General features: G+C 34.5%; 2 protein-coding genes across 3 annotated transcripts in view; both read left to right on the top strand.

Annotated features, from left to right (window-relative positions):
• The window catches only part of LOC123693950 (1-phosphatidylinositol 4,5-bisphosphate phosphodiesterase classes I and II), a 94976-nt gene that overhangs the window by 34546 nt on the left and 33074 nt on the right, over positions 1–27356 (top strand). For both annotated transcript variants that reach the window (XM_045639217.1, XM_045639216.1), the window contains exon 4: positions 12891–13024. In XM_045639217.1, the coding sequence (XP_045495173.1) occupies positions 12891–13024 (134 nt within the window). The remainder of the gene's footprint in view (positions 1–12890; positions 13025–27356) is intronic.
• On the top strand, positions 3599–5353 carry LOC123693951. The gene is made up of 2 exons (XM_045639219.1): positions 3599–5170; positions 5247–5353. Exons 1-2 carry the CDS (start codon positions 3914–3916, stop codon positions 5262–5264), a joined length of 1275 nt encoding a protein of 424 aa, XP_045495175.1. The 5' UTR covers positions 3599–3913; the 3' UTR covers positions 5265–5353.

The following is a 27356-nucleotide window of genomic DNA, read 5'->3' as shown; positions in this document are numbered from 1 at the left end:
GCGTGAGCGTAAGGGTACTGGGTTCGATTCCCGGTGGAGACAAAGAAAAAAAAAAATGTCTCGGTCTGGTAGGACACAGAAGGTTGATCACCTACTTGTCCCTAAAGAAAATCGATCAGTTAAACAGATGTATAATGCATCTGCCCCTTACCCCACTAGGGGACACGGGACTTCACTTTATGCTGTTGTTGTATGTTATCGCGAATATAAGGTTAGTAGATTTCAATTTGCAATCAACTCTGTCGAGAATGACGTAGATTGTAGAGGCTCTCACGAAGGCTTGGTCGGAAGGAGCGTTAGTGGCTGCAGTATTATGCTCTAATTATAGATGTACTACTCACCAAGATTGAATTGCTGTAAGTGCCATTAGAACGCGGTAATGTTGATATGCCATGGGGTTCGCGGAACAGGTAATGTGTTTCCCCTAAGTGAAATACATCGCTACGATAGTTGGCCGCAAAGTGGAGATTATAGTGCTGTTCGAATTGTGGAAAACTCCATGACTCGGCAGTTCACGTTTGATACGAGCTTTGCGTGCTTTTACTAGTATAATGATGTGTGCAGTGTGTTTATGCTTATTGTTTGTTTTCGACTTACTTTTCCAGCGATTATATAGGGTTTCGATCGTAATAATATTGTCTTTAACATTTGAAAAGAAAGTACGAATATTAGATGTACAGAAATAGATTTCCGCAAAATGATTCGAAGATAATCCCGTAGGAGAGCAAGGATGTATTTACGTTGAATTATTACGCTTTATTATCCGCACCGTTAGATAACGAAAATGCTTAAACATTGGCCTGCCACTTTGCCTAAAACCTAACAAATTATATACTAAATATCTATTTAAAAAACAACCGCGTCAAAATCCGTTGCGTAGTTTTAAACATTTAAGGATACATAGGGATATAGGGACAGAGAAAGCGACTTTGTTGTATGTAGTGATGTCTCATAGTTATCGGTGTAGGCTCGCAACCGCGCTACAAATTCCATTGATGCGGTACGAGCGGACAAATATTCAGGAAACGTGTCAAGATATTACAGCTCGTGTATTCCATAGGAATTTCCGTGTAATTGCAGACCGGGCGGAATGAGCGCGGGAACATTTTGGAAGTTTACGCGGCACATTCTTTGCGACAGCCAAAGCTTTGACTGTGCTCTGTGACTTGTGAGGGTCTTGAAGTGGGGTGGAGTTCTTTTTAATTTGTGCGGATTGTACGTTTGGGAATAGCATGTTTTTTTTATACCACAAAGAGCAGGCGATGGTGTAGTAAAATTATCGCCGCACAAGAAATCGCAAGGTGTGTGCGTATGTGTACATTTAATCAAAACTTTCAATTAAAATAATTTATTAAGCTATTGCATAGCTTCTATCGCGGGCCTTCATGAGCGCGGGGACCGAATCGAGAAATTCCGTAACGAAAAAACCTCACGCTCCCCACTCCGACGGGTGGAGGTGTGGCTTGAAGGCATAGCATGCAATAGCTTTACCGCGGCAATCCCCGAGTGTCACACGTCGTTTTTTTATTAATAATTAAGATCAATTATGTAATTCCAATTTTTGTGTTCTTAAACACAAAAATTAGAGACATAAAAGTTTAATAAATTGACGCATTTATTAACAAACGCAGAACTTTCGTATGTATGTATGTCCCAAAGCATTATAAAGTAACATAAACAAGTTTACGTTGTTAATAATAAAGCTTTGTCGACCGCAAACAAATAACGTTCCAAACTTTATGTGAACTATATTTTCGTTTTCACAGCCACATGCCGTAAAGCCATGAAACCATGAAGGGATCTCACATGAGACCGATGCTAGTTACATATTAATTTGTTATACTACAATGCCACCTAGAAACAGTACTGCGTAATAATTTATGTGTTGGTGTTATGTTATGGGCCCTCTTCACAATGGGCAGCGTTGGGCGAGTAGAGGCAACCTCGATAGTGTAAATGTCTATGATCCGCCGTCATTGTAGATGTTTATTCATGCGCCGTAATGGAGACAAACATCGACCATCATTTGTTGGGCCAACGCTCTAGATTGTGAAGAAGGCTCATTTAAATGAGCTATGTATGCAATGTGTATGTATTCTTGATTAAAATTCCGAAAGGATAATGTTGAGGAAGCTCTTAAATTATAATTTACACAAAGCTGCTCCTGGTTTGTCCTTTGATCAGTAAAATGGAAATATTACTGATTAAATGACAATAATTTTTGGTTTATGCTTATGCCAGTAGCAATGAAGGTTGATGAAGTAGTTTAGCTTTCAGCTTTCAGAAGTCGGATAAAAAGATTTTGAGTTTATCCCTTGCAAACTAATTTATCTGTTACTAGAAACCTAGATATTTAACTGTTTTAAATCATGGCAAACGTCACATACTCGTATTATGTTATAACAATATCAATCAATTCGCAAAAGTATAAAAAATCGCAGTAGGTAAAATAAATTAAATTTTAGAGTTATGGCGATTGACGCACGTTGTTTTAACGTATTAATCGATGTCAATATATGCTTAAGAGCTTAATGTTTCCGATAATAATTTTCAAGCTGAGCTTTTTATTGCTTTTCCTTGAAACTTATGTCCGCTCAAAGAAGAAGTACAGTTTTTTTAATTATTCTACAGAATAATTCAAATGATTATGGTTTAAAATGATAGCGACTTATTGTATTCAAATTCATTTTAAAATTTCCAATTAATTTCCATTTAGTTGGCACGAAAAACAAAAATGCAGCAAAGATACAAGCATACATAAGAATATTATGAAACATTTCAATAGTTTTATTTAATAAATTCAAGAGTCAAGAATTGTTCAATCGATTTTGTAAATATTCTGATAGCAAGGTTCCTCAAAGGCTCCTTGTTGCCATATCTTAATATACATAAATCTCGTGTCACAATGTTTGTCCTCAATGGACTCCTAAACCTCTTAACCGATTATAATAAAATTCGCACACCATGTGCAGTTCTTCGATCCAACTTGAGAGATAGGATAGTTTAAATCTCAAATCGTTTTAGAGAAAGCGGGCGAAGCCGCGGGCGGTAAGCTAGTTCTATTATATATTTTCATTTCAGTTAGTATATTTAATATGTTAGAAAAAGTACTTGTAACGACGTATAAAAGTTCTGATTGTTTTTCCATCGTGTTGAAACTTTTTTCAACCAGTTACTGAGTAACGAACTCGAACAAATACGAAGTTGAAAGTTTTTAAGGAAATTCTTTCTGTGTTGGGTTTTTCTCTCTATAATAGATTAAGTACAGGAAAATGCTTTTGGCTGTGACATCTTTAATCATAATAGTGATTTGTTTCATGTGAATTCGAAGAATTATTTTATTAAAGTAAACAAAAGTGATTTGTGTGTGATTTTCAAATATTTCAACCGCATAACGAAAACTAACAAAATTGACCTAAAAAATGATAATGTATAAGTAAATGTTAATTTGAAAAAGGTTCCCTTTAAATTTGTTTAAACCTTCCTTTAACTTTTGTATGAATAGGACCTCCATTGTTATGTAAAAGAAGGCATTTGACAGGTAATCGGTTTGCGGGTAGACGAGAATAAAGTATATATAGGAGAATAGACATTGTACGCGCCGCCGCTAGTATGTAGCTTTAGAAATTAGTAACCATATTACTTGTTCAGTGATCTGTGTTAGTAACGAAATAAACGTTATCAAGATTAGACGTGCGTTTTACTTAATCAAGTTTTACCAAGCAAAAGTGAACCTTATTGCCTCAACATATGGTCCTTCGAGCCGGATAGAATCAATGAGTGTTAATGCTAATTACATCGACGAACCGGTTTCTACGGAAGGATTCTATTGAGTGACAAGTTACAGATTATTGTTATTTACTTTACACGTTTATTCGTTACTCGTACAATATTGATAAAAGACTATATAAACATGAGTGGTGTCGAGCAGTTACTGGCCTTATTGGAGGATACGGCTTTATTGTTACAAAAGGCGCAAACTAATTTAAAAAAGTGTCCAAAACAACGACTGACGAAGGGGTACGTGGAAGCCCGCTTACAAAGTATTGAGGAGTATTGGAACACTTTTAAAGAGGCTCACAATAGTTTGGTGAGAACAGTGCCTAAAGAAAAGAAATCTGAAATATCGTATTTTGTGAACGAAGATTTTTTTGTATTTGAAGATCTTTATTTATGCATCAAGGCCGATCTAAAAGATCTTTTAATAAACGCTAATAAGAGTCCTGCCTATGGAACAAGTTTGGAAGTAGCAAATAACGCGAACGAGCAGTTAAAGCTGCCTAAAATCTTGCTACCGACGTTTTCGGGCTCATATGAAGATTGGCCCTCGTATAGAGACATGTTTCAGTCATTGGTGCATAATAACTCCGCGCTTGGGGATGTACAAAAATTATATTACTTAAAGAGTAGCTTAACTGGTGAAGCTGAAAATATATTAAAACATGTTCAGATAACACAGGCGAATTATGAGCAATCCTGGAATTTATTAAATAAACGATTTGGAAATAAAAAAATGATGGTTAATTCAATATTAAAAAGATTATTTAATCAAAAGAAAATGAGCTCACAAAATTATAAATTAATAAAGAACTTACTGGACACTACCACAGAGTGCCTTAATAGTTTAAAAAACATAAACATAATCACAGACTCTTGGGATCCTTTAATTATATTTCTGGTTGTACAGAAATTGGACCCAGAGTCACATAAGGATTGGGAAGAGTATGTCCAGAATGATACCGACAAATTACCAAGTTGGGAACAATTACAACAGTTTTTACAATTAAAATTTCGTACTTTGGAGTTATTATCGCCATCGACATCTAAAGAAAGGTCATTCCATATAGCGACGCCCGCAGTGCAATTTAAACCCTGTCCAAAATGTCAACTAGAACATGCTTTATGCCACTGTAAAGAATTTATATCACTTACACCACAACAAAAGAATGAGTTTGTTCGTTCCAATAATATTTGCTTTAATTGTTTATGCAGTGGGCATATGGTGAGCAAATGTCGTTTGCGGGTTTCTTGTAAGGTATGTCAACGGCGTCATCATTCTTTGTTGCATCAGTCAATGGCCGTGGTCAAACCCAGCAACATAGAATCGCACTTTAATCAGGTGGAGGATGAGATAGACGAAGAACAGCAGGAGCAACACTTGGAGGAACAGGTTAACACTATCTCTTCTTTCGTAGCAACCAAACAAGGTTCTGCTCTGCTAGCTACCGCTCTTGTCCCTGTTACAGATGGCGCCGGCAGAATAACTGTACTCCGCACGCTAATAGACCAAGGCTCACAAGCGAACTTTATAAGCGAACGAGCTGCTCAACTGCTTAAAGTTAAACGTAAACCATTGGCTATAGATGTAAGTATTACGGGAATAGGATCTACACAAACTAAGGTAAAACACACTGTGGGATTAGAGCTTTTATCAAGATATGACGACAAGTTCAAACTGTTCATTGATGCATATGTCATTTCTACTACTCGTTTAACAAATGTATTACCATCCAAACATTTGATAGACAGTGAAAATTCATGGTCACATCTTCAAGGTCTTGTATTAGCCGACCCTACATACAATATACCTGGACGGATTGATATGCTGCTGGGCGTAACCACATATGCACAAATAATCAAAGAACCTTTGATCAAGGGTCCTCCTGGTTCACCATGCGCACAAGAAACAAGCTTGGGATGGATATTATTCGGTTCCGTGTTAGACAATACGGAAATGAAATCTAATAATGAAATGATAGTTATGCACCATCGTATAGATGTGGATGAAATGTTGCAAAGGTTGTGGGAGCTGGATCCTGAAACAAACAAAAAATTAAGCATAGAAGAAGAAAAATGTGAACGAACATATAAAGATACATATACAAGGACAGCGGAAGGAAGATATGTTGTAAAATTACCTGTAAAACACGAACCCCCACGAGCAACACAAGGTGATACCCGTGATATTTCAATTTTCAGATTTAAGCAATTAGAATCTAAATTTGTCAAATCCCCGGATTTAAAGAGAGATTATATAAATGTGATTAATGAATATTTAAAGTTAAACCACATGGAAGAAGTTCCAGAAAGCGAAATTAATAACCCATCTATTTACTTACCGCATCATGCAGTTATTAGAGAAGCAAGTGATACCACAAAGGTTAGAGTAGTTTTCAACGCGTCTGCAACAGGCAAAAATAATATATCGCTCAATGATGACTTACTTGTTGGTCCACTGCTACAAGAAGATATGAGATCCTTGATTATGAGATGGCGACTTCGGAAAATTGCCTTTGTCGCAGACATAGAAAAAATGTATAGGCAAATATTAATAAAAACAGAGGACGCTGACTATCAAAGAATTGTATGGAGGAATAGCATTGATGAACCTATTAAGGATTATCGTTTATTGACAGTTACTTTCGGCACAGCATCGGCACCTTATCTTGCTGTAAAAACTCTTCACCAAATTGCTAACGATGAAGGAGAAGGCTATCCTGCGGCTGTTAATGTAATAAAAAATGATTTTTTTATGGACGATTTACTATCCGGTCAGGATTCGGTAGAAGATGCTACAAAAATAGCGAAACAAATTTCAAATATACTTAGTAGAGGAGGAATGAAATTACAGAAATGGTCATCAAATAATAAGGATTTTTTGAAAAACTTTTCTTCCGATGAACTAAGCTCTCGCCTGAGTATAGATTTTAAGTTTGAAGGAACAGTAAAGACGTTAGGGCTATCATGGAATGTGGTCGATGATACTTTACATTATTATGCTGACTTACCTGCGTCACCGGCAAACATAACCAAAAGAACCATACTCTCGGAGATTCAACGCTTGTTTGATCCTCTCGGTTGGTTAACTCCTGTACTCCTGCCTGCAAAAATAATAATTCAAAAATTGTGGTTGATGAGAATTTCTTGGGATGAAGAAGTAGTACCTGAAATAAAAGAAGATTGGTTAAAGATTAAAGAAAGTTTAAGAAATATAAAAGATATAAAAATAAATAGATGGTTATACAGTCATACTAAAAATATGTCTGATGTTACAGTGCATGGCTTTTGTGATGCTTCTTCAAAGGCATATGGCGCAGTAGCTTACCTGAGAGTCAAAGTAGAAAATAATACATATGTTACAGGCATTATAGCTGCGAAGAGTCGCGTTGCACCTGTTAAACCTGTATCCCTGCCTCGTTTAGAATTATGTGGCGCAGTTTTACTTGCCAAATTATTAAAACAAATCAGTGACGCTACACACATACCAACCGATCGGATATATGGTTGGACAGATTCAACCGTAGTTTTGTCCTGGCTTCAAGGAGATCTTTCTCGATGGCAAACCTTTGTACGGAATCGGGTTGCAACTATATTAGAAACTATAGGAAATAAATGGTACCACGTACCTTCTGTAGAAAATCCTGCCGATGTTGCTTCACGTGGAATGTTATTACCTGAACTTAAAAATTGTAAATTATGGTGGGAAGGTCCAAAATGGCTACGAGATGAGCAGCTTTCTTTGAAAAATTTCGTTTATAACACCAACCTAGAAAAAAGGAAAAATATTATAGCAAATACAAAAATAGTAGATGAGGCACATTGGTCAAATAAATTTAAAAATTTTAATAACTTATATGAATTACTGAGAGCAATAGTCTATTGCACACGGTTTCTGAATGTAAGGAAAATTAAAGAAGTTAAGGCTATAACTACAAATGAGCTACATGACAGTTTAAACAAATGTGTAAGATTAGACCAAAGGGAATATTTTTCAGTAGAAATAGAAGATTTAAAACAAAGGAAAGAAATAAAACGCAACAGTTGTATTAAAAATCTTAATCCTTACCTGGACGCTGAAAATATTCTCAGGGTGGGCGGCAGACTCAGGCATGCCCATCTTGTAGAAATCGAGAAACATCCCATGATTTTAAGCAATAAGAGCTGTTTAACTACTTTAATAATAGCTGATGCACACAAAAAGACGCTACACGGTGGTACACAATTGACTATAAATTATATAAGAACCCGTTTTTGGATTATTAAAATTAAATCACTTGTTTCATCATATATCAATAAATGCTTTATATGTGCGAGACTTAAAGCAAAACCCAGATTACAAATTATGGGAGACTTACCTGAGATGAGGGTGACTCCGTCACGGCCATTTTTACACTCCGGCGTAGATTTTGCTGGTCCACTGCAAATTTTAACTTCAAGGGGTAGAGGGTCCAAAACCAATAAGGCATACATTTGCATATTTGTATGTATGTCTACCAAAGCAGTTCATTTGGAATTAGTTGGGGATTTAAGCACTGATTCTTTCTTAGGCGCGTTAAAACGTTTTGTAGCTCGAAGGGGAAGATGTAGCCACATTTGGAGCGATCAAGGCACTAATTTTGTAGGTGCCAACAAGGAATTGTTGGAGCTGTTCCAACAGGCTAATTTACAAATACCAGGCCATCTACCAGCTACTTTAGCAGAAGATGGCATACAATGGCACTTCAATCCACCTTACAGTCCAAATTTTGGAGGCTTATGGGAAGCGGGGGTGAAATCCATCAAATATCACTTGCGAAGAATTTTAGATAAGCATCTAACTTTCGAAGAGATGACAACATTACTGTGCCAGATAGAAGCATGCTTAAATTCCAGACCGTTGTGTCCAATCGACAATACAGATACCGATAATTTGAATATTCTTACACCTGGTCACTTTCTCATTGGTGAAGCCCCATTCAATATACCAGAACCAGACTTGAGAGACATAAACCTTAACAGACTTTCACGATGGCAGTATGCACAAAGGTTACTACAAGACTTTTGGAAGAGATGGCAAACAGAATATTTGTCACGTCTACAGCAACGACCCAAATGGCTAAAACGACAAGATGAATTCAAAGTGGGAGATGTGGTCCTGGTCGTGGAAGAACATTTACCTCCTGGTAAATGGGCTTTAGGTCGTATCCTAGAAAAACATTCGGGAGCAGACGGGATAGGTCGTGTGTATTCTTTAAAATGCCGCGGAAAATTGATGAAGCGATCAATTTCCAAATTATGCCCATTACCTATAAATAATGACTTGGATTTTTGAATATTAGTTGCCTATTTAAATTATAAAAAAAAAAATGTTATTACATAATTAATCTAAATGTACAATGTTTAGATAATAACAGATACTGATTGTTGATTTATATAACTTAATTTAAAAATCATTTTGTTTTTGTTTATTTGAAGAATGCATGTTTAAGTTTAGATTCGATGGTATGTAATGCAAAACGTTAAGCAAAAATGTTAGCCAATTAAGATAAAACCTAGTTACCTATAGGTTTTGGTGGGCGGTATGTACGCGCCGCCGCTAGTATGTAGCTTTAGAAATTAGTAACCATATTACTTGTTCAGTGATCTGTGTTAGTAACGAAATAAACGTTATCAAGATTAGACGTGCGTTTTACTTAATCAAGTTTTACCAAGCAAAAGTGAACCTTATTGCCTCAACAGACATGCTCAATTTATTATTCTTAGCTTATCTGGGTGTGTAGTTTTCATAGTATATTTGCCTTAAAATGCTTAGATAAAACACATTTGAGTATGCACAATAATGCATTTGTATACAAAAATGTAGAACATAGGTAACTACCATTTACTGGGACAATATGTTTCCATAATTCATAATGAAGTTCATATCTTTTAATGTTGTTTCTTTTAATACATGCAATTTGGTATATAAAAAAAAGACAAATAAATTAATCGTAACCTTTTTCATATTTTTATAGTAAACTGAGGCATTTCAATGTTAAATCCCTTGAATAGTTAGTAATGCTTAATCTCAATTGCATCGAATTGTATATTTTAAGATATCCACATACAAATGTTCAGTAGTACCTAGTGGAAATAAATATTTCGCGGAATAAATATTTAAGCTTCAGTTAACGTTTAAAACATAAACTGCTACGATTATTTTGTTTTATTTGTAGTGTAGGTTTATTGTTCAGCGCTCGGCATTTTCATTCGAGTTTTATTTTTGTTGATACGTTTAAGCGTTGTTTTGAAACGATTGCATAGCAGGTGAATTCAAATTAAATACCAATTCGCTTCTAGTTTATCAAATTGATAGCACTTTAAAATGGCAAACAATCGGAATTATTTCGCTTTATCTGGTTTTAATCACTGTACATTTCTCTGCTAATACTCATTGTACAATCCATACTAATTAGAAAAGTCTTTTGAATAATAGTCATTAGTGTACCGTCTCTTTTGCACATGGGCCCGCCATTATACGCCGTCCCACTCTCACGTTGAAATGCATAATTTATGATTTTGTTTTCTATTAGCGCTCCCTTGCTTACCCTCCTCATTAATAAATTGTCTCTTATCATAATTATTTTCTTGTTCGCTACAGCGACGGCTCAATGTTGCCCGTCTGTTGCTCGAGTAATACGCCGCATTGTAATTATTTCAATTACCGGAGAGAATGTAAGAATTTTTGCCTTTGCAAACTTAAAATCCGTCTCGAAGGACCCGGGCATTCATTTTAGCGATGAATATTTGAGTTGGAGGAACAGCCGTGTTGCGATGGAAGTTTTAATTAACATCGTCTCGTATTAGCTTGTTAGTGTTTTCGGTCTCTGTTTAAGCTGAATCTTATGCAATTTATTGTTCTTAAGTTAAATAAAACTTTAGTGAAATTTTGCGCTAACGTTGTATTGGTAATTGGATGGAGAGTCTGGCATAATTATTTTGCTAGATTTAGAGTTTTTCTTTCATAGTTATCTACTTATTTTTTTAAGCTATTGCATAGCTTCTATCGCGGGCCTTGAGCGCGGGGACCGAATCGATAAATTCCGTAACGAAAAAACCTCACGCTACCCACACCGACGGGCTCGGAGGTGTGGCTTGAAGGCATGCTATGCAATAGCTTTACTGCGGCAGTCCCCGAGTACAACACGTCTTTTGTTAAATAAATGGGTAAAATTATTATTGGTGGCATGTTCCTTAATCATTGTTTATTAGAATCGCCAGACGTCATACGTAATCTTGTTGTGTACAGTTATTGTGATTTAGCCAGACATAGAATTGTATCTCAAAACAGCATTTGAAATCTGCTAGTAATTGATTATATTGTACAATAAATCATGCTCGCATAAAATTTGCGGTATAAGCTACAAATTAAATGCACGACTGGCAAGTAATACCGCTTCAAAAATAAACTATTACGATGGGAAGTAAAAATAGTTTAATGAAATACATAGTACGTTATATTTGTGCAGTAAACTTAAAATTTCCCGAATATATTTTTACACTCGCGTAAAACAATAAATGGAGCGGAAAGATGAAGGTATATACTTGTAAAAATTTTAATCACGGTATGAGTTGCTCGTATCCAGCGAGTCGTACTAAAACCCTTTTTAATAAAATATTGTTTCGTTGACAGTACATTTTAGCCTAGCGCTCGGCTAAAAGCTTTTAGTTCGGAGCAGAAGTTATGACACAAGAGTTTGTCCGCACTTTATTCATACAAAAATACTAAACTTTTCACCGAGCATGCCTCAAACTTGGTTTTACATAAGGTATTGTACTTATGAGTTTGAGAGAATTTTCCCAAAGTCTCGCCTGGTTTGATATTGTATCGACTTGGCCGTCTTGGAAGTTGGTATTTATATACTACATGTAAGTCGATGTTAATGTCAACTTCTGAGTACTTTTCAGTCTCTTTGTTACAATGTTCTTTTTTGTTTGTTGGTTAGTTGACAGTTTAGGATAAATGGAAACTACGTAAATGTAGAATGTGTTGTATGAATTGATTTTCTGGCTATAGTTCTCTGGCGAGCGTTCATGTTATCGCGTTATAACCGAATCCTATTCAGTTTCACTGTTTAATCCCCGCGGGATTTTGTTTTCGAGGTGAATAAACCGTGTTACTTTTTAACTTCAATCCGTAATTATAACCTTCAGGTGACGTTACAGAATAAATAAGAACACATCTCATACTTTCTAATCGATAATGACAATGAGAATAAATGTATAAAAGGTTAATTCGATCCGACGAATAATCCGGATACACATTCACATTATTTAGTCAGTGAGGATCACAGCAGTGTTTATGATTCCTCAGACAGCTTTAGGAATCTTAACGTTTGTATAGATTAGATATAAGATAGTTTAAGCGGTGATGAATTGATCTTTACGAGAATAACCATTAATCTTCGTCTCGGGCACTAGGGTAAAAAAATCATAACCGTCCCAGAAAAATGAGCTCAACTACACCATAAATATGTACAATGTGTTCAGCATTATAATAATTCTGAAATTTATATCACGTAAAACTAGCAGGCGGTTTTTTATCTAGGTCTACGAAGTATTTTGCTTTGTCATAAATACGTGCAGAGATTCTAGGTGACTTCTCAAAAAGAAGAAGCAAGTCTTTCATTCGGTGACTAATATATCTTCAGTGTAAAGCAAACAAAATCAGCGCCGTTAGTTATATTTGTTTTTATTATATCTGGGATGGAAAGGGGACGGGGATTATGAATGATGGATGAATAAATTACTTCCTCTTGAACCGGTTCGTACTGATTAATATAATAAATCATACTTGTAATTATTATAATTGTATTAATGGGCATTTGAAAAGCAGAGCTGTCTAGTGGTTTCAATATTTGGATAGCAATAGCAGTTTTACGTTAAATAGATGGAAAATAATAAGCTATAATATTGATTTTAAATTTTCTGATATGATTTGGAGTCTTGTTAAAAGCAAGTAAGATTCAACGAATATTATTCCAGATATTGCAACCAAACTTCAACATTTTCTACGCAAGGAAACTTCAATACTATGTTGTATGTTGCTATAAATATATCTGTCTTTATTACATATAAAACCTTGTCAACAGATGTGGACGGAAGAGCTGTTCAGCCTGGCGTATAATCTGAACCAGTACAACAATTCCACGATGAAGTTCTTGGAGAAGCTGCACACGAAGATCACGCTGAAGGCGGACAAGTCTGGCAAGATACTGGTCAAGAAGTAAGTGCAGTTTTAGATCATTTGGTGCAATAGGAAGCAGACAAAATACTGTCTAATGTCCCTGAAGATACAGTGAACAATCTTACATTTTTTTAATGGTAAAATCTCTCGCGATATACCGCGTAGGTCCATTTGTATAATCACATAAATATATGGTGTTAGGGCCGATTTTTCAATGCTTGGATAAAACTTATCCGTCCAATAAAGTATTACACGATAATATTAAAATGTCACTTAAACTGTCAAATACGGGCAATTAGAATACGTTTTTAAAATGGTAGTTTTATTCATTATTCGACGAATAAGTTTTATCCAAGCATTGAAAAATCGGCCCAAGAAATAATCCGCCGGGTAGTTCACAGATAGATATGACAAGTCCTTAGGATGTCAAAAGCACATAAAATGATCACCAGAATAAATGAGTACAAAATCTTTGGTTACACACCAACGTTTTACGTCTTAAATAATGTAAAAACTGATTTTTGTGCTCAAATAATTTTCTGCTTACATCATCCATGCCCAATTAATGTTTCACAACAATAGTATTAAATCAGTTCGTTTAGATCATTTAAACAATGAAGTTCTCAGTAACGTTCCGAATACAATCTAATTTTACTCGAGCCTGATTCTAGGCTTTAGAATTCACTACTAAGAAGGCATCCGTACGTGTACCTAGTGTTTCAAATAGACGCGTACACAACAATAGACCTTTCGACGAAGCCCCAAAGTCGAAAGTTGAATGTACGTCATACAAGATTGAATTAAAGAAAGATGGATTTAATAAAGCTGCGACGTTGTTGGGTAACGGCCTTGTTAAAAAAGTCCTCGAAGTTCGCGGAGGACTGATACAATAACTTTTTATTGTAAAGATAACTGAAGACGACGATAGTGAGAGTTTTTCATCTTGGAACATTTCGATGAATAATAAATGTTTTATGTATTTTGCATAATAGATTTTTACTTCAAAGCAATGTTTAAACTTACTTGACGGTTATTGTAATGTACCTAAGTGAAGAAGGGAATTTATAAGAATAAAACAACTTGTTAGAAAAATTCAACAAAAGTAAGAATTTCTTAAATAAAAATAACTGCGTTAAAAACAACCGACTTCAAAAACGGAAAAGTAATAAATAAAAAATTGGTTGTCTGTAAAGTCGCTTTACTGACGATAGTAGAACGTGACAACGCGCTCTCGCTTGCACTTCACATGGAACGCCTCAGAGCGAGGTAACGCCGCATGAGTCATGTTTTTTCGTGCGTGCATCCGGCTCTATCGAATTATAAGACGTTGTCACGTCAAAAAGATTTGATATTATTAATTACTACATATTATTTAGATGTGCTATTTACTAAAAAGGTTTGATGTCGGTGCACGGGCTTAATACTAAGTGCTTAGTTTTTGGCACCGACTTCAAACCTATTTAATAAATAGCACATCTAAATAATATGTAGTAATTAATAATATCAAATCTTTTTTATTTATTACTTTTCCGTTTTTGAAGTCGGTTGTTTTTAACGCAGTTATTTTTATTTAATACTTTTTAGTGTATTTTTCAACATGAATCAAACGAGCCCAATCTCGATAAAGTTGAGTCAATATATTACTGAGTTCCTATGGCCACCTTCCGATTCCATAATCAAATCAGCTCTATGTCATGATAATGTTTCATCGCTATCCAATTTACATACGTATACAAAATTTCAGCTCAATCGATTACCGGGAAGTGAATCAAAGTTACTTGCTACATTTCAATTAAGTCATCGAGTACAGACAAAAATGCTCATAAAATAAAAACTACTGGGCCTATCCGAATAAAATTTTTATGGGACCAATTCGACACCATCCCGCATCGAATAAAAAAAGAATCACGTAAATCGGTTAAGAAACCTCGTAGTAATCGGTGTACATACATCTAAAAAAAAAAACAAAATTATACCGGCCGAATTGATAACCTCCTCCTTTTTTTCGAAGTCGGTTAAAAATATTCCTAAGTAAAACGTCGTACCCTTACTCAATATATTAAGTAATGTTCGGGGACAAGCGGAATTAAAATATCTCTTTCATCTTGTCGTATCTTTCTCTATCAAATTTAAATTTAGAAAACTCTGAAAACTCCGATAGTGATGATGGATACATCCTTAAAAAAAAGGTAAGCAGTCATAGGGATTTATATTTTTGTAGCCAATTTAGCATATCAGTGAAACTAACACAAGAATTTTCCTGACTAAAAAGTGCTCAACGCGGCGAAAGAAGTTCTCACTTAAAAAATAAAACGGCTACTATTAGCTTCCACAAAAATGAACAAGCATCTAACCACCCCAAGTTGTGGATAACAGCTCGTCAAACACAATAAAGAAGTATTGGAAATTAAAAAGCACGTATCGTGTCGTTCAACTTCACAGACGATATAATGCGACGCCGGGGATTCGAGCAACAGTTGTGAAGCCAAGCTTTACTTTTATTGGCCCCACGGTACCCCTATAATAAATGTAATATTCTGCACACGTAAAGCGTATGTGTTTCTGTAATAATTCCATTTAATGAGTTAGAAATTTGCTCGGAGTTTGCTAGACTTGCGAAACATTTTGTGCGATTATTGATTTTCTAGAATAGTGGAGTGGACTAGGCAATTTTCTACTTATAGGAATCTGCTATCAAACAGGTTTGGTGTCTCTCAGGATTATTCGATTGATTTGCCTAATTATCAGTTTTGATAGAATAACTAGAAATTAATTTTCCATTGAATTACGAACTATTAAGAAGGTCTAATTCTAAATTTTGGGGAGATTTGATATAAAATAACTAGATTATTATTTCCAATTTAGCTTTAAACTTAGGCGTTAAGGTTCATATTTGATTAATTAATTACAAATACGGCGAATATTTAAACACACATAAACGGTAGGAATTTTGGACACATATTAAAAGTAAATATACTGCGTGATTTTCCCTTAAATAATGTAATACGAAATTTGTTCAACCAACGATGTTTTCTCAAGCACATTGTTAGTGAATCGCGTAAGTATTTCATAATAATGGTCCCCTTTATTCTCGGCGGCAAAAATAGTGAAAGTAATAGCTTGATACAAGCTTGTGGCATTTTCCGATACTAATATCGAGGTATAGCTTCCGGCGTTCGGATTTGGTCAGTTAATGGAAATCTCGTACGGCTCCCCTGTCACTGCGCGGACCTTTTTCAATTTGATAACATTATTCCCGGTGTAATAGAATTTTAAAAGGGTTACGCCGTATATTTGTTTCGGACTGATGATATAACTAAGTTACCGGTGCCAGCGGACCCGCTTACGTAAGTTCAGTTCTGGCTGAAGCTATTTATAGGTCTCAAAAAAGGTCCCCGTATGCTTAAAATTATATTCTTGTTTATCATTGTTCAAAGGGTAAAGGCTAATCCCATCAGGAATGTAAATATTAAAGTGATATTTAGACAACTTAAAAATAAAATTTAAATAATCTTGCAGTTGTTTTCATGCGTTTGGTAGAGATAACCTATTTGGTTGAATTCAACATATTTACGTAAATCATATCTATATTTACCGTCTAACTTAACGATTACGCAGTGTCAGCGTTTTCTGGCGTAAGAAAGTAAATACGACAAAAATAACCTGACCTATGCGGTAACGTGTAAAAGAGTCGTGGTTTCACCCTTGAAAATGTTCTAAAGAAATAAAAATATCGTCACAAAAGTCACCGCCGTGCCACTCGTTTGACTAACCTTTTAGAGATTCTGCGCTCCTATTGAAAACTCGCTGATTGCAGTTCTGCTCTCAAAGGTATTAAAAATAAGGGTTATTCGAAACGTTTGTCATAGAAACTGACAAAACTTCGTAATATTTGTTTACATTACCGAAGTAGAATACTTGGAAGTTGTAATTTATCGAGTCATAAAAGATAATGGTTTTTGAGATAATCACTTTTAAAGGTATGCTGGATTGGGATGGAATAATTTTGTATTGTTATAATGGATGTCTAGGGAACTTTTGAGCTCATTAACGCGGCATGTTCTATTGAAAAGTGTTTCATTGTTAGGTAGAAACGGTATCTACGAAACAAGTAAATCGTTCTTTTGATAGAAATTTAATTTTATATCCACCCAGACCCATTAAGGTCTTGCTTTAAGAAATTGACAAAATTAAAAATTAAAAAAATAATAAAAAAAAAATTAAATTTAAATTATCACCATCTAAAATTCCCATTCCTTACTGTATATATCGATCTTGATACTTAAAATACTTGAAGGATATTTACATGAAGCGAAGTGATTCACGACCAGTGACATAATCGTCTACACGTGCTAATTGTGCTATTGACAATCTTACCGGTTATTTACTTCTTGTGTTAATGTGTTTGATTTATGAGGCTGATTCGCTACCTCGCTGTTTCTACGGTGCTACAGTAGTTCTTAATATTAGTTAATCTAATTGAAGTAGGTTTTTAAAGTGTGTTCAGAAATTTTGCTTACCTACTCCAGAGCAGGTTTTATCATTTTGAAATATACGTTTTGATTCAACAAAAACATCGTCGTATATTGTGTAACATAAAGTTAATTGGTCTGTCGTACGTGGATACAAATATAGTCTTCTCCAGGGTTAAGACCTTAATCTTCCAACCAAGCCTAATACCGGCTACCCGATCTAAGCATATGCAGAATATAACTGTTTTACGTGTCTGGATTCAAACTGAGGTTTCGTATGAAATGTTTAATATCACTGACATTCATGTATAATTCATTAAAGATCTCCATTGATATGAATCTCACTTTGTATAAGCGTCCCTAAAAATATGAATCCCACCGTGACCTCTAACGTCTTCGTCTAAAAAGTTGACGGAATCATTCGCCATCCTTGTCACACTCATTTCTTTAGGCTTTACACAAAAGGGACAATACATTTGAAACAAAAAGTTGTGAATTCAAAGTAGGCCATTTGCAAATACATTTTCATATGTCTGCCGCACTGTCTCGGCTTAAGAATCAAATGTGAATATAACCGACATTTTACTGTACCCAAGACAAGCGCACGATTTTGGTAGAGCCGTGTTTGTTTTAATTACATTAGTTGGTACGTGTGAAATGTAGTTGCGAGTTTTAAAGTAGTTAAGTAAATGTGTTTATAAACATTGAGATATTTGCATATGAGTTAGTGTCGTCATACAGTTACTTGGTTTTGTGGCTAATGCGCTAATGTACAGTTAACGCTTTTACTAAAAGCATTTGGGTTCTGCATTGTATTTACTATGTTGTAAAATAAAATATTTTTCTATTAAACTAAAACAAAATTCTAAAAAACTCAAGATTGTTATACAAATTATATTTTTGTTAAATTAATAGAGTGTTAATTTAAAAACGACAATAATAATTATAAATGATAAATTTTTGAAGTATTCACCTTAATTTCATCGTCTAAATTACAATTTTCGGAGAGAGGATGAATGTCTCAACTTTGTTGTCGTAAATTATAATGAAAAAGTTTAATTCGCTTAGTAACGTATATTTGACAACCACATAATTGGATTATCATAATTGGATACCTATTTTGTGAATTGAATTGTAAAAAGTGTGTCATCAAAAAAGGTTAAAGGTGAAAACGAAAAGTAGAGCAACAGTTATCCAAAGCAGATAACGTCAAGCACACGGCCGATATTCTGCCCCGAATGGATTCCAATTCGAAAAATTATCAAACCGATTCGTTGAAAATGGAAAAACTAGATTCTACTCGTAACAGCAAATAGTTACAAAGAGCACTCTCTGTTATTACCTCAATGCTATATTTCATTGGTGCCATATTTATTAGGCAGACTTTGCAATTTTATGGCCATCCTAGATCTGTCCACAAGGTTAGAGAAGGTCGAAAAATAAGCTTTCACAGAGACCTAATAATAATAAATTTCAATGAATTGTTATGCGTGATGCTATATATTTTCAACCGAAATACAAAAATCAACGAAGATTCTCAATTCGTAGCGTATGGTCGTTTATCAGTGATAACTTCAATGCAAATAAGATAGCTTTATTACAATTTGAGACCGAATTCAATATGCGGCTAGAATAATATTATTAGTTGTAAGATTTAGGACATTGATACAAGATCCCTTATATTTAAGAAAAATATACCTGGCCTTGTATCTAGCCTAGTCTCTCAAGTGACAAGTAATTTTATTTTGCAATTTATTCAAGTATGCGGTATACATGAAATAAATTCTATCACCGATATTATTTACTCAGTTGAGAAAACAATTACATTTATCGGCTGGATACATGTATAAAAAAGGCATTTATTTTGATGGATTCATTAAAATAGGAATTATAATTGGATCTTTTTTCCACCCTAAAAAAATATAAAAATGATTTTTATAACGAGGCAAACGAGCCAATTATAATACCAATCGGTAACATAGGCAACAAACGCCCCAGATACAAGACAAATATATCGCACGAAACTACGACATTTGTCAAAGAAAGGCAACAAGCGATTTAGCTTCTCAATGGAGGAACAATTTCGAAATAGGCCGTCGTATAATTGTATTGTCTGTACTGTAGAACATTTGTGCGTGGTGGGCCCTCTTCACGCAGGGCAGCGTTGGGCGAATAGAGGCAATCATGATAGTTTAGAGGGCATAAATGTCTATGATCGACCGTCATTGTGGGTATAAACAATCGCCATTGGGCGGCAAACACCGACGATATTTTGTTGGGCCAACGCTGCCCATTGTGAAGAGGGCACATGACACTTTGTCTTATCTCGACCAAGATTGTAGTGCAGCTTGTCTTGACATTACAGCTGTGAGATTTTTCAGCTAGAGTACGGTTTGACAGGCGTACAGGGGTACGGGTACGAGTGGCTTTGAGAACGCTTGAGACGAAGGTGGTTGAGGTTTTCTTTTGCGTTTCTTTGGTAAGATTATCTTTCCGATCGATTTGAGACGCTATTTGATATTGGTAGGAATGAATTAAATTTTCGATTTGTTTTCGTGGTGAACATGGTTCTCCTGTTTTGTCGTGTTGTTCTGAAATTATTAGCTGCTTTCGGATTTAGCGTTTGTTAATGTTAAGATACATTTTAGCTCATTTGCCTAACAGGGATCATACAAATTGACCATAAGTATAAAAATGTATAAAAAATATCAATAAAAAAAATATAAATACCTACAGCTTTAATTATTTACTCTGTATTAAATTAAGGAATTTTTTTATATTGCACATTTTTCAATACTCAACTTTGGGAAATCTCGCTAAAGCTGTATTTTTGCAAGAGTACATTAAAGAAATGAAATACAATATCCAGATTTTAGTTCAAATATTCGCTTTATCAATAAGCCATTAATGAAGTCACTTGCAGTATTGCCTGCAACGAAAATGTCCAAAGAAATGAAATCGGAGTTAGGTGCGGACGGTGAGAGGACGTCAAAGGCAAACCGTGTTCCCAATCACGTTGAAATCAGCGTTCCATTGGAAACTCTATCCCGACGAACAAGACACAAAAAGTACGCTTAAGGTCTGCTCGAACGGGAATGGGACATGGTGTATGGATGTGGTAAAAATTGTGGGTTTTTAGATCCCTACTAATATTATAAATGCGAAAGTAACTCTGTCTGTCTGTCTGTTACTCAATCACGCCTAAACTAATGAACCAATTTGCATGAAATTTGGTATGGAGATATTTTGATATCCGAGAAAGGCTACCTTTTATTGCGAAATATGTACCACGGGCGAAGCCGGGGCGGACCACTAGTTTGTAATAAGTATTGGTGGTGATGGTTGAGAATCTTAGACATATTTTGAGTGATTTTGATAGAATCGCAACAAATGAGAACTTGATATGGTTGAGATATTAAAAAAAATCACTTGACATTCGTAAGGCGCGTAGAAACACTAACTACCTCATACGATTCGCTAATGAGACGTGCAAAAACAATTTGGAAGAATATAAACATTTTTCTTATTTACGTCTGTGTAATGATTGTTCGAGATGGTTATAATTCATAATATACGGAATTAATTATCTAATTTACTATTAATATATTTCGCGAAACTGCCGCTAATAGCACTTATTGGGTTGTTGCCAATATTCCCAATAATTGTATTCGAAGTATGTTCGTTTATACGTTTTATTATTAATGGATCGAACTATCCAGAAGAAGTATTCGGTCGCGAAGATCGATGGAGTACATTAAGAAGTTTTGTTTGTCTGTTCATACTGTCCACTTGTATTCAATACTTTCATTACTCGACTATTTACTTAGCGCCTGTAGTACTTTTGAAGATGGTCTCATAGAAAAAGTGTAGAGTTACGACGTTACCTTTTTACTGCTTTCAAGCAATTCCTTAAAGGGATTTTAAAGTTTAATCGCCAGTCTAATTTGCTAAAGGTAAATACGGTGATCTTTGTCTTTTTTCCAATTAGTTCAATTAGGCTAAATCAGTCGTACAGAACTTAACCTTTCAAGATCAACGGATTACTTTATATTTAACGTTTGCGGTTTGTAACAGCCTTAAAACAGCATGCTCTCGACAAATCGTTACGTCGGTTGGAAATTCAGTTCACCGTAAGAGGTTTCCTGGTTATTGATTGGAAACTGTTTGAAAGTAAGGGATGTTTCTTGCTATTAACGTAAATGCCACTTATAGGCCACTCGGTGTATAAAAGGCTATGTCCTTTGTTTACTATATTTAAGTATATTAATGAGGTCATGAATGGGGCTAAAATAGAATCGATTTTTTTATCCTTCGGTTAATAGTTTTTTTCGTTTTATAATTCTATTAATAAATTAAAAGGGGATTTTATAAACTGCTAAATCCTCGCTTCATTTATATACTCTGAGTTTTACCAGATCTTGTGGGTCGTACAACTCAAATAAAAACTTTTTACACAAAGCTCTCCGACTAACTCGCAGGCCGATTTAAAAACGTTTAAAATGGGACTACGTTATAAGCTATGAAATATATGAAATAATAAGTTAAAGTATGGTTCTGAAGAAACTTCTTTGAGCCCTTAATCGGGCTAAGTTTGGTAGTAGCCCTTATCCGAAAGTAACTCCGAAACTTTGAAAATCTGTAAAAAGATAAATTGGTCTAGAGAGCTGCGTTATTGAACAACTTTTCTCAGTTTAAATATAAACAACTCGCTGAAATCACACACAGTTTTGATAAATCGCTACACGTTTAAAGCATTCGCTTCGTATTCCCAGGATAAATAAGGCGGGATAAAAATTACCGCGTCATCCGTTAACGAGATCTCACACAGTACAAGTGCTGAATGCAATTCTAATGTAGTCTCTAGACGGTGATGCAGCATGACATGAGTTATGTAGTGGCATGCATGAATGATCGTGTATAGTGTATACTCTGTCCATTATATTATTTGCTTTTTGACAGCTTCACGCCTATGAAGGATTGTATTGTCTATGTTAAAATGTCATACCAATAATTATTGTACTTCATGGACATGCCCCGCCCACTTAGTGATTTCTACACAGAATTATTCAATCGATAGATTATAATAATCGATAGAAATACTCTGTAAAATGTATCCGATACAGGAAAACTCTTCTGTCTCAGACAACCAACAAATAATAAAATATTTGTTTAGTTTTACCATAAAATGCATAAATATGTGGTCTTATTATTACATATCTTTTGAAATAATAAAAATTTATAATTTAAATAGTATCACAATCGATAACCTTTTGTACATCACTTCTGGTATCACTCGTCGAGCTGTCAAAAAGCAATTCTTATAGTGGACAGACTATCGATGACTGACATAAAAGACATGCAAACTACGTGCTAGTTGCTGATTCACATGCAAAAGCGTAGAATATTTCATGTGCTATACCATCGCTACGTAGCGAGAAGGCCGCTTTTGCTAATTTTTTAATGTACCTCTACTATTTGCTTTTCATGTGATTGTTTTCAGTGCAATAAAATAACTTAATTTCATTTAATATCATATACTGAGGTTGAATGCAAACTTTGTGAAATGCATGATTTGATTTTTGTGATCTTTCATGCAGCATGACAAAGCACGAAAAACGCGTCATGCTTGCATTTTCGTCTAGAAGCTGCTTTATAGTTTTTCTCGAGCGCAGCGGGGCGTTTGTGTAGCCGTGTACGATCTCATTGTAGTCTGCATCTTTAGAACATCCTGAGATGCTGGATTTTGTGGAGAAAGCGTTGACACCGTTTTCTAATGAGATATTGAATTCTACATAGAAATGCTGAATAGTTTTTGAATACAATTGTAAAGTATTTTTTAAAGAAAACGGTGCAGATTATCGAGGTGGTTTTTAAATTGTGTATTTAAAGTGAAGTGTGTTAAAAGACGAATGGATTAAAGTTTTAATATTTGATTTAAACTGAATTGTGGTTGTTTCTTAATATTTTTAAGAAAACACTTACACTTACTACGAATTCGTAGTTCAAGTTATTTAAGCTTTCAATAGTCAATACGTTCGTAGCAATAAAACTTAAACATTTCTAGCAGAGTTAGCTAGCTGCTAGTTATTATTCTGTGGCAGAGGTGACTGCAATTAGATTTATTGTAGTTAATTTAATTTAGTTTAGTTTAATGCTTATCCACGAGATTGCAAGCATTTTATTTTGTCAATTCAAATAAATGTTAAAAAAGTTATAAATTATATTAGGATGTCATTGTTCAAATAAGTAGGTAACTTTTAGTCACTAAGAAGTCTAACACTAATATTAGACACTAGTAAGTTAGTCTAAATCTAAAACTAGTATTAGATAGGTAATATATTTTTTGTAACATATACTACAGTTAGAACGTGCCCTTCTCGAATTCAATTGATGCTCCTTTTGGGTCGCCGCACAATTATTCCACATTCGTTCTATGCTCCATACATACTTGTATTTTACTAAACTACGTTTAAGTATCTATTACATATCTACGTTCTTAAACTACGTTTAAGTATCTAATAGATGTCTACGAGGTGTATTCTTTTATAAACGAGGCTGAAGATGGTTTTTGTATGAGGTTTATTTTAATTAGCCAGTTTATTAATATGTGAAATAATGTTTCAAATTTTATACACGTAAAAATTAGTTCATTATTGAAAATGGTTCGTTCATTAAATTTAATATATTTATTATTTTAAAATAAATGTGTAATGAATACTGTATGTTTATCAAATAGTATTAATTAATTAATGAGAACTGAATTAAAAACATGTAAAATACAGTTGGTGTAACCACATAAAATTTAACGAGTACATATTTACGCGATGTCTGAGTTTTATAAATTAACTAGCTTTCCGCCCGCGGCTTCGCCCGCTTTGTCAAAAATATAATAAATTATATACTAAAACTTTCCTCTTGAATCACTCCTGTCAACAAAACTTCAAAAAAGTTTCTGTGAAAAAAGTTTCTATTGAATTCATTTATTACAAAAAATGTGACAAATGAGGAACCGCTCGACCGATTTTGTGCAAACTTCACATAAACCATCTACTAAATATGCCGACCAAATCCTAAGCATTTGGTTTGGATAGGTGAGCCCGTTCTTGAGTTATGGAATTACAACGAAAAGTGGCATTGATTTTTATATATATATAGATCTGTATTCTTTAATCAAGTCTTGGTAATGGCTTTCATAAAATTTTATGGTTAGTTAGTTTGTTTATGGCTGAGTATTTCGAGTGATGAAATTATTATAAGGTTCATATGAAATTTTTATAGGGCGAAAGTGTCGGTTACATGTTATGAGTTTGGATAATGATGTGTGGAGATTTATGTTGATATGATGTTTTTCGAAGATAATAAAGTTTAGGGAGAGAGAAGATTAAATAAAGTAAGTATATATTGTACAGTATGTAACTTATAATAATTAACTTTAGGGAGAGGGAGGATTGTAAAGAAAATAAATATTTTGAACGTACTGTATATAAATTAATATATGTATCTTTAATCAATATTTTAATTGAGGTATACATTTTTATCACTTATCGAACTGTTTTACGGGAAAGTTGGTGATCAGCATCTTGGATCCTGTTAGACGGACATTCTCTTACCGAGATTGAATCCGAAACATCTCTAATCTTCTCCGCCAATGTACCAAAAAAAGCCCATTTATTGTACAAAACATCATGAGAAAATCTACAATAGTTTGCAATATACAAAAATGTCGGGCTTGTCGAGATCTAATCCGGAATCTCTTCTCTACACATGCGTTAACCAATGTACCACAAAGCCCATAATTCGTAAATTGTATAAAACATTTTTGTTTGCAATATTACAAAAAGTGTCGGTCTCGTCTAATAAACGTGTCAAGCAAACAGAAGGTGGCGGCTTGAGTGAAATTCAAATTGCAAGCCAAGTTAGTTAGCAGTGGGAAGCAACAAGCAATTTACAATTAAATACCGTCGCGTCTGTCGCGCTGTAATGCCTCATTGCCAATTAGATTCCACAGCAGATATATGGAGATGTATTATAGATTATACAAATCGTGTTGAAAGTAATAAAGAACAAATTGTAAGGTGTATATTAAAATGTTGAAGGTTTGAGACTGCGCGTGTAAAAGTATTGATATTTATTTTTTCTGCATGTTGTTCACTTAAAACAGTTAAAAAGCTTAGCTTGCTCTAATGTTTGAGATAATCATTTAATTTTAATATCATCTGAAAAATCTATTATCATTTAATTTATGAGAACTCATCAAGTATAGGTACACACACACTTGGCCAACGTGTTGAATTACAGCCTAAATATATCGAAGAACAATTTTTTTTCTCAGGTGACGAACTCGATAAAAATACTAAAAGTGAGTGAGTTAATGGCCCGAGATGAAAAAAGTCGTGTCAAATTTCGCGGAAGGTGTATGTTAATCGAATGGGTATAAGGTAACCTTTAAGTTCTCACCAAGTACCCTTAAAATGTAACAATTTCACTGAACAGGGTTGTGTAAAGTGATCCACAAAAACCCTTTTCAAGTGTATCTTAAAATAGTTTACATAGAAAAATATATTTCAGAAATTGTAACATGTAGTGCTTTTTGGCATTGCTCTTTTAGAATAAAAATTTCATCATAATACCGCGAAAGAGAAGAAATTTTCTGTCGAGTAAGTTAAAGCTGGTCTCAATTTCTGAAACTCGTACCAATTCTCTATTGTTACAAGTTGGAAAATGGTCAGGGAACTTTTCATATATGTAACAATGTCTAAACTTTTCTACAGGAATTCTTTTATATGTAAAAAGTTTAAAGTAAGCATTGTGAATTCTTATATGTTGCCTTATATATTGGCATTTTCATAGCCCTCTACGTCTTGCGTATTCCAATATAACAAGATAAAGTGCCGCCCCGCTGAGCTAATACCTCCTGCAGATTGCCATATAAAGGATAATGGATTGTTTTAATCGCTAATATGCTTTTCTATGCCTCGGTACTCTATGTAAGGAATCGGCAATCGATACAGTACAATGGCGTTTGAAAGGATTTTCAACTGCTTTCGGTAAAGACGGTTAAATTTCTGGTTCGCTGGTTTCAATTCGGTCAGGAATTCGGGAATCGGGAATCCTCTTTTCGCTCACTGTTTAGGATGTAAGAAGTTTCTCGCATATGAAATCGCGCCGCTGTGTTTGATATATTTTAAATTTTAATGCCTTAATATTAATATATTAAGAAGAAGAAGAGAAGCACGTTTTGTACCATGGGAATGCGTAATGAGTACCTTTGTGTATAGCGAAGAAGAAGGGTTCAGAGAAAGGAAGTTAAGACAATCACAAAGTTAAAGAATTCCATCAGATTAATTTACGAAAACGTTTTTACACAGAACAAATAATAGGACTACGTTGGTTGCGCATTATTCCGTGTTATCCAAGTCAAACATTTAATTAAACGCAGCCAGGGTTTTCGAAATGTATTCGCTGAGTATTTCAGTGGCGTCGCCATTTTGTAAACATTACCCGGTCCGTCGCCGTTGGGATAAACAGCGATTAAGGTTGTATTGGGATGCAAATACGAATCTTGATTTGCCTAACCGCTTGCTGAAAGTCCAATGCATTTTTTTGTCACTAATGACTTCGTCCATGGTCTGCGTGTTCTATTTTGTTATAGCTCAAAGGAGTTGCTTATACACTATAGGTTTTTTAACTCGATTGGTTAATATTTATACATTTTTTTTAATATCGCACATAAGAATATTAATAAATAATACTTACACCTTTTGTTTCATGATAAAGTACCTACATTATATAATGACAGAACCCAAATTAAAAGACACAATGCAAAAAATGTTGTGGAGGTATGCGGGTTAATTCTAAATGTTCCTGTATTTATTTGCGGCTTTAGTTGTTATTCCTTT

This window comes from Colias croceus, chromosome 8 (genome assembly GCF_905220415.1).
Source record: "Colias croceus chromosome 8, ilColCroc2.1".
Taxonomy (NCBI): domain Eukaryota; kingdom Metazoa; phylum Arthropoda; class Insecta; order Lepidoptera; family Pieridae; genus Colias; species Colias croceus.
This window is presented reverse-complemented; position numbering and strand designations above follow the sequence as displayed.